Source organism: Thunnus maccoyii, chromosome 15 (assembly GCF_910596095.1).
Source record: "Thunnus maccoyii chromosome 15, fThuMac1.1, whole genome shotgun sequence".
Classification (NCBI taxonomy): Eukaryota; Metazoa; Chordata; class Actinopteri; order Scombriformes; family Scombridae; genus Thunnus; species Thunnus maccoyii.
The window spans coordinates 6,331,275-6,340,164 of NC_056547.1; the positions used below are offsets into that span (position 1 = coordinate 6,331,275).

Consider the following 8,890-nt stretch of genomic DNA (forward strand, 5'->3'; position numbering starts at 1 on the left):
CTTAAACCCTTGTTAACACATGAGGAGTCATTCACTAGATTTTGTATATGATTCCTTCTTAAACTGCCTCATTGTATGAATTGTGCTATACTGTATATTGTAGATACACTTGTGTGTCTTGCTTAATCTGCTGGTGAATTTTCTTTGAGCTGTTGTTACAGTTTCTTAATTGTATCACTGTAATTAATGTTTGCTGATTTTAGGATCAATTTTATTCTCAACATTAAACAGCTGCTCATGTTACTACAGTCAGATATTGAATTGACTCCTCCTGGTAACACATGATGCACAGCTCTTTATAATTTCTATTGGTTACTCCATTTGACTGTACACACTCTTGACAGTCTTTCCTCCATCCTCAACTGTTTTTCTAACATCTGTATCAAAGCAAGATGAAGGATTTCGTGTTGTTGCTTCTCTTTTACCATGTTGTATCTCCAGGTAACGGAATAATCTTTTTTAAACAGTTGTGTAACTTCTATTTCAACATTCATATTTCTGTATCTATTTCTAATAACATAACATTTACTGCACAGCTTAACATACCTCAGATTTTAACATGTCTATTCACTGCCAGTCCTTATTGGTTTTTATTGTCCTGTGCAACAGTGCTGTAATCAATAGATATTGCAATACTGTAGCAACAAGAGCTACATAAATAAACAATTATTATTATTATTATTATTATGACTTCTAACACACAGTCTACTGCCAGAAACTGCATTTACTGACAAATAATTGTAAATAAAAGAATTGCAAGCTTTAACAATTACATTGCCAGTCACTTGGAGTAATCTGCAACGCCACATAAAGATCAAAATACTTCAGAACCATCCACAAAATCCTTCCCATACCTGCTCTACCTAATCCTGATTCTGTTTGTTTTTCTGTTGTGTTTGTATGTGTCTTTCAAACAGAACATTGCTGTGAAAGAGCATTTATGCTAACTCAACCCACTCTAATTATGTATCTATTAATGTATAAATAGAGGTTTAAAAAATAAATACAATAATCTTCATTATTCTTTGGACTGAACAGAAATTTAAAGTCTGTTGTGCTCATAGAATCATATATGAAAAATATTCATGAAAAATTGTTATTTAAAACTTTTTTTGTCCTACAGTGAAACACTCCGTGACATATTTGCTGACTGAATCATCTGGACTCCAAACTTTCCCAGAGTTTGTGGCTGTTACCATGGTTGATGAAGTTCAGGCGGGTTGCTATGACAGCAACAGCAAGAGAGCAGAACCCAAACAGGACTGGGCAAAAAAATTAATCAAAGATCATCCTCAGCAGTTGGAGTTTTACACTCAGATCTGTGTGTCTCTCTATGTAACTCTAAAAACTGACCTTGTCACTTTCGAGCAGTACTTAAACCAAACTGGAGGTATATTTCTTTCTTTCTTTTTTTTTACTTCTTAATGTTTTTTGTGTGTTTAATTAATGTTTCTTTATTGTTTTGTGCAGCTTGGTGAACAACAGTTCACTTGAATACACTAGTAGAATACATGTTAAGCACCTCTATACATCATAATGACAATATAGATAATTTCTCCCACCCCATCTGCAAAACCATCCCCACCACCCCAACTGGAGGGCAAGAAATACTATATTATACTATTAATATTATATGCATTTGACATATACAACATAACATAATATACAGACATCTAGAGGGGTATCTACACCCAAATCTATCTATAAATAAATGCACAGACATTCAAAGTTACTTTTTGCATGTGCACATACAAACCAGAAAACTCATATACAAGCTCAAGTCCACAACATCTATTGAAGCATGTGTGCTCTCCTACTAGAAGGTCTTGGAATGAGGTAACAACACTGATGTTTGTCTAAAAGTATGAAGTATCAGAACATAAGTGTATCTACATAAACACACACACACACACACACACACACACACACACACACAAACACTCAAAGAGACCTCTCTCAAACACCCTCAGTGTTTTATTTACACACTGTTAACTGTTTGACTAAGTACTGCCGGTTAAGGCAGATGGCTTCCCACCTAGCGTCCAGTTCTGCTTAAGGATTCTTCCCGTTAAAGGAGTTTTTCCTTGCCGCTGTTGCCAAGTGTTTGCTCATGGGGGAATTGTTGGGTCTTTGTAAATTAAAGAGTACTTGACCTGCTCTATGGGAAAAGTGCCCTGAGATGACTTTTGTTGTGATTTGGCGCTATATAAATAAAATTGAATTGACCACACACACCACCTTCAACAGTGTAGATAAACTGTGTTGGTCTCAGTGGAGGCAGTGTGTTTCTGTGGTAAAGACAGGAAATGGACTCTGTTTCCCAGCAGTCTCTGCCTCTCTGTCTCCCTCTGAGTTGTCTACACTGTCCAGATGATGATTGGCTGTGAGTGGTTTCCATCCAGCCAATAACAGCAGAAGGTGTAGATCTTCTGTTTTGGTGTGTGTGGATCAGTGTGTCTCTATGGTGAAGATGTGATATCAACTGATGATAGCTGACTGTGTTGAGATCTCACTCTGGTTTACTGCAGTCTGTGTCTCTGTCTCTCTCTCAGATGTCCACATTTTACAGGTTATGGCTGGCTGTGAATGGGATGATGAGACTGAAGAGGTTATTGGTTTCACTCAGATTGGTTATGATGGAGAAGACTTCTTATCATTTGACCTCAAGACACTGACATGGATCGCTTCAAAACCACAAGCTGTCATCATCCAGCACAAGTGGGATCGTGAAAAAGCTCAAATCTTCATTAAGAACTTCCTCACCAATATTTGCCCTCAGTGGCTGAAAATGAGTCTGGACTATGGGAAGAGCTCTCTGCTGAGAACAGGTAGAATCACATGATCTGATGTGTTTTCATGGACACAATTATATTTATATGCTCGTCTGTTGATAATGTGCAGTAACATTGTAATCCAAATGAACCAACATGTAGAGAATTATTGCATATGATGAACTATAATGTGTCTGTGATGTTCAGTTTATGTCTTTCTCTCTACCATTATCTGTCTGTCTTTCTCTCTCTCTCACTCTCCAGACCTTCCCTCAGTATTTCTCCTCCAGAAGACTCCCTCCTCTCAAGTCAGCTGCTCCGCTACAGGTTTCTACCCTCACAGAGCCGATATGTTCTGGAGGAAAGATGGAGAGGAGCTTCATGAGGAACGTGGAGAGATCCTCCCCAACCATGATGGATCCTTCCAGATGAGTGTTGACCTGAACGTTTCATCAGTCTCACCTGATGACTGGAAGAAGTACGAATGTGTGTTTCAGCTCTCTGGTCAAAAGGACGACATCATTACCAAACTGGACAAAGCTGTGATCAGGACCAATTGGGGTGAGACTGGGAATCAAATGTTACACACGTGAGAAAAAAAAGACAAATTTAGTTTACTTTAGTATTCCTTCAGTTCATGCTTGTTTTTCTCTCCTTTTTGGTGCTGGATTGGACAAATAGCCTAAACTGCCAGTTAGCGAGTCAGCTAGATACTTCTGATGATAAATTAATTACAAAGTTTTGTACCATAGACTCCTGTCTCACGACTGCAAACTGCCTTTTTTTAGCTTCCTCATTTTGGAAACTCCCACTCTCTGTTCTCTCAAAAGTCAGTGCTGTCAATTGGTCAGTGGTTCAAATTTGTGTGTCAAGTTGAAGTTGAAGTCTGCAAACGTGATTTTAGTTTAGTTTTCTGTCCTTACTTCAGGTTCTAGGTTGTTGATAGTTTGTTTGTTAACTTGTTTGTAGTTGCTCTTTTCCTAAAGTATAGTTTCTTTGTCTAATTAATTATCAATTGTGTTTCTTTGTCTGTTTTATTAATATAATTATGACACATATAGTCTTAATAAATAGATGGATAGATGTACAACAGTTTTAACCTCCTTCTAGTCATTTTTTCTTTGTTTTTTGCTTAACAGAGATACTTACAGATATGACCATCCCCATCATTGCAGTGGTTGCTCTTGCTGTCATCCTTATAGCTGCTGCTGGATTCATGTTTTACAAAAAGAAGAGAGGTGAGAGACCTAAACTGAGAGATGCTCTTATTAAATGTTTTGTGTGCTTAGATTGATTTTGAGTTGATTCTTTTAACCAGATTATAAAGAAAAAACAATAGTTAATAGTCTGAAGCTATCAACAATGAGACTAGTTTAATGATGATAGAGAAATGTAATAGTCAAAGAGTAGAAAGGCAAAACATAGTAGTAACAAGTAACAATTTAAAGGAAAATTCTGGTATTTTCCAACCTGGGTCTTATAATTGTGACCATTCTGACTATGGGTTAAGCTAAATTTACATACATGATTTAAAACCCTTGTCTCTGAGATTGATGGAAACTGGTGAGGATGTTGTATTTATGTCAGGGAAATGTTGTTTTATACTCAGTCTTTTAGCATGATATCATGTATGAAGCCATTAATTGTAAATTGTAAAGACCCTCTATCTCCAAAACCAAGTCAGTCTGAGATGGACTTTTCAACAAACTCATAAAATGAATTGGCTAGCCAGCTATAGCTGATAAAATGTGTTAGCAACTTTTCATTCCAGCCTGCAAAGTCAACCAGATAAAAATGCTTTTTTCTACTTCTGTCTGAAATCAATCATCATTGTTACAAAATCTGCCGCTGTTATCATTATAAACTGCCTATGTGCCATGCTAAAATTAAAAGCTTCACAGGCATAGCAACAGTATCTAGTGATGTAATGTTGGCATCAACCTCTTTGCAGAAGTAAAAGACAGATAACATTATTCTGCTGCTTTTTAGTCTGAAGCTCATGGGGTTGGATGCTGCAGGTTGCAAATGTCACATTCAAGTTCATGAGCCAGGTCATTGATTCTAACAGATGCAAATGTTTCACTTGGTTCTGGATGAGACGTCAGATGCTGGGCAAAAATAAAAGGCAGTTCAGTGCAGGATAAATGAACTAACAGTGTGGTTCTGACCTTTCAGCTACTAACAACATCACTGAGCTCTCTGAGCAACTGAATCCAGAAGCCTGAGCACAGTGAGAGACTTCATGTGGGACGAAGAAAAATGAAAGACTATTATTCACACTTCCAGTTAACCAAAGCTGCCCACTTCTGTACACAAAATACAAATTGTTTCTTAATTAATTGTTAAACTTCTGTGTCACATTCTAGCTGGAAAAAAATCTTTAACTGATGATGATGATAGTACATTGAAAGCATAGTAGATAAATTAAGTCTGGTTACCAATATATTCCAAAATGTGATATTTTAGATCTAAATCAATCAATCAATCAATCAAATGTGTGTTTTTGTGATTGTGTTTTGTGCCTCATTATATCATGGAGACTGAAGTATTCACATATTATCTATGTCTGCCTGAAAATATACATTTATATTTTACTAGTGCCCGTTCAAAACGTGCCTGTTCGGAACGGGCCAATTTCTCAATACCTAGAGAGAGTTGTGCCCCTCCCCTAAACGCCTCTCATGCAGACTATTGGTAGACACTACAATTTACCAATGCTCCCTAAACATCTCACAAGCAGAATATCTGGACACTACAATTTTGAGTTGAGCTGAAGTTGATCGGATGAACTGTAAAGCCCGATTAAAACCTGCCTGAGACTTGAAGTGTGTGTTTAAATTCATTCTCTATGGTAGTTCTCATCACTACGGATGTAATCCCATCTCGAACCACAATGTGGGTTGCAATGGCAGAGTGGCGCTGTCCGTATTTCTACATGTTGAATCCATGTGCAGAAGAATGAGCAGAAGCAACGTTGTTTATGAGGTATTTTTACATATTTCTGAATGTACCTGAGACATCCAACACTAAGTCTTGAATGTACATGCCAAGTTTCATTCACAATTACGTTACACAGTTCAATGGTAGAGTTTAAGTCTTTTAAACGTTTATCAACTCATTATCACTACAGATGTAATCCCACCTCCGACTACAGTGTGGGTTGCAATGGCAGAGTCATGCTGTCCATATTTACTATTACTTTACTATTTCGTTGAGTTCACAGGCAGTTGAAGAAGCAAATCTTTGTAAAAACAACATTATTTATTAGGTATTTTTTATATATTTCTGAACGTGCCTGAGACATCGAGCACTAAGTCTTGCACGGTGGAACTGTTCTCGAGATATGTGAAGGACAAACTCACAAACATACATACATACATACATACATACAGACAGACAGACTGATTCCTTGCTTTATATAGAGAGATATTTGTACTTTTATACGTTTGTAATGTAAGCTTGTAATCCATATTTTGAAATGGGTTTAATCATTTTGATCATCTTATCTTTCCAAATTTTCTCAATACTGTCTGTTATTTTATTGTTTTTTTTATTGGCACAATGTCTCTGTTTGGTTTCTCAACATGCAAACATTGTTGATTACATAAATGATTGTCAAAATCTGATACCCTGCTGTTTCACTCCTTTTGTGCTGTTTTTTTTCTGCTTTTGCTTTTGCTTTTCAATAATAGAGGCCTTGCCTGGCAGATTCACATGTCAGAGTTCACCTTTGTTAAACTTTACCAGGCAGATGTGCTCGGTTGGTCAAATGAAACACTGTTGCACTGTGTTTGGAAATAAAAAAGTTATTATATTATTATTCTAGTGTGTTTCATCACCGTTTTTAGTACCAGACTATCACTAACAAACAGTAGCATTGCTCTCACCTGCTGTCTACAGTCTACAGATATTTATTACCTGCATCAGAAACATGACATCACATACTTTTTCAGGGCTGAATGCAGGAAAATGAAACGGAAACCTGACTGACAGACACACTTTGCATGTTGTGAATTACTTCAAATGGGTTGGCAAAACAGTAAATGCTGTGATGAACTATTCCTATCTTCAGTTATAACAACACCTTAAATTATAAAAAAAAAGAGACCTAGTTGTTTCCTGACTCACTTTTCAATGTTAAGCTTTAAATAAATCTTAGCTAAAAGTTGATATCCTACTAAAAAGTAACTTTTTCACTTTCAGAAACTGTTACATCAAGGGATGATAAAGCATTTACTTTGTGATAAAACTGTGACACTTCTATAAAATAATGAAGACATATGATTAAAAGAAATGATGGTACTTTAAAAGCATAGTAGATAAATGAAGTTCAAATCTTTCAATAATCAATATTTTAAAACTCAACAGAATATTTTCAGTATATTGTATTTTGTTATCTGGTAATTTTATTTGCTGAGGTGAAACTGCAATGTCCACCACTCCAGTAAATTGGGGCTTTAAAAAATCCTTTCTGGTGTTCAAATCATTAAAAAGATACATTTGATGGCAATGTTCTGGTTACACTGCATAATAGGTAGGTTTAAAAAATGGTTTAAAAGAGTGTAAAACATGTATATTTCTGTGTATTTTGCTGGAATCACAAACAACACTCAGCATATTAAAACTTCTGTGTTTGGTAGCCTAATATTCTTTATTTCATTTTAGAATCATTGTTATAAAGTAAAACCACTCAAAAATGTGTGGGACATCTTTCTGCAATGTAGCAGTAGCAGTAGCAGACAGAGGAAAAGTTTTAAAGGTAGATAGCAACAAGACGATTGGAAGTCTGACAAAGTCTGAGTGGGTAAAGTAGAAAATCAGTCAGATGATTGATGTGGAAGCATGAAAGTAAAAGAATAAATAAATGAAGCGAGCATGAATAAAGTGTAATAAAGCTTCAGGAGTCAAATTTGGGAAAAAGTCAAATGATGTTTTTTGACCCATTTTCTAATCTTTTAACTGTCTGTTAGAGCCCTCTATAGGGGAAATAAAACAGCACAGAGCCTGTTAAAGTTTAGCAGTAGAGTTACTGAAGCAGCAGGAACAAAATTAAAGTAATCACATGCAAGTTATAAGGAAATGAAGGCACAAAGGAAAAGCACCAGCACATATTTCCCAAACCAAACAAGGAAAATTATCATTAAGAGGGCTCCAAAACTACCTGCCTGTCTAAATACAGGTAGCATGATGACTCAGTGGTTAGCACTTCTCACAGGAAGAAGATCCTGGGTTCAAACCCTGCCATCCCAGGTGGAGTTTGCATGTTCTCCCTGTGTTTGCATGGGTTTCCTCCCACCATCAAAGACGTGTATGTCAGGGTTAATGCCCCTATGGCAAGCTGATTTAATAGCTAGACTAGTTGACAAATAAAAACTATTTATTCCATTATTTTTGAAAGCATCCCCACTTTACTTTTAGTGCCTTAAACTTTTGCACAGTACTATACATACAGTACATAAAAAATAGCAGCAGTATAGCATAAGTGGACAAACAGTGTGTTTCTGACCTCACAGCTCCTGACAACAACTCTGAAGTCTCCATGAAACTGAACACAGAAGCCTGAATGAAATAAACACACCATCCTGCATATAGCGAGTTGCTACACATGAGACAACGAAACAGTAAATGCTGTGATGTGAACTATTTACACCTCTAGTTGCTGTAAAACTGCTGCGTCACATTATAGCTGAAAAGAAAATGTTGTAGCTGATGATGAGTGGAATTACTGAGAGAGAGAAAATATGTTGTATGAGTCATCGGAGCGTGTAGATAAATACACTGTTTACTAGAAGGAAATATTGGAAATGTATTTTATTAAACTGGCACAAAAACAACGCATATTAGTACTTTAAAAACACTGTAGATAAATGAAGCCTTCTGTTTAGAAAATGTTACTGACTCATGAATATTTTAATGCTTTTTGTTTGTAATCTTTTCGTATTTTAAGTGTGTGTGTACAGATAGTTTGACTTTTATTCATCAAGTTATTATGATAAATTCCTCCCCCAAAACCAATAAGGAGGTGGATGGAATTGAATTTGTCATGCTTACAGCGTCGACATTATAGAAAAACTTAAAATTTAATGTATATTGTATAAAAGCAATTATAAAAAGTAAGA

The 8,890-nt window shown here is 36.1% G+C and overlaps 2 protein-coding genes and 1 long non-coding RNA gene across 5 annotated transcripts in view; 2 read left to right on the forward strand and 1 right to left on the reverse strand.

The window, feature by feature from the left end:
* Positions 1–8,890, forward strand: part of LOC121913607 (major histocompatibility complex class I-related gene protein-like) — a 60,099-nt gene that overhangs the window by 24,034 nt on the left and 27,175 nt on the right. The gene's annotated exons all lie outside the window — the stretch shown is intronic.
* Positions 1–8,890, reverse strand: part of LOC121913649 — a 37,391-nt gene that overhangs the window by 16,152 nt on the left and 12,349 nt on the right. The window lies entirely within an intron of this gene.
* Positions 384–6,591, forward strand: LOC121913623 (major histocompatibility complex class I-related gene protein-like). The gene is made up of 6 exons (XM_042436356.1): positions 384–441; positions 1,124–1,390; positions 2,553–2,828; positions 3,036–3,332; positions 3,911–4,009; positions 4,947–6,591. The coding sequence occupies exons 1-6, from the start codon at positions 393–395 to the stop codon at positions 4,994–4,996; spliced, it is 1,038 nt and encodes a 345-aa protein (XP_042292290.1). The 5' UTR covers positions 384–392; the 3' UTR covers positions 4,997–6,591.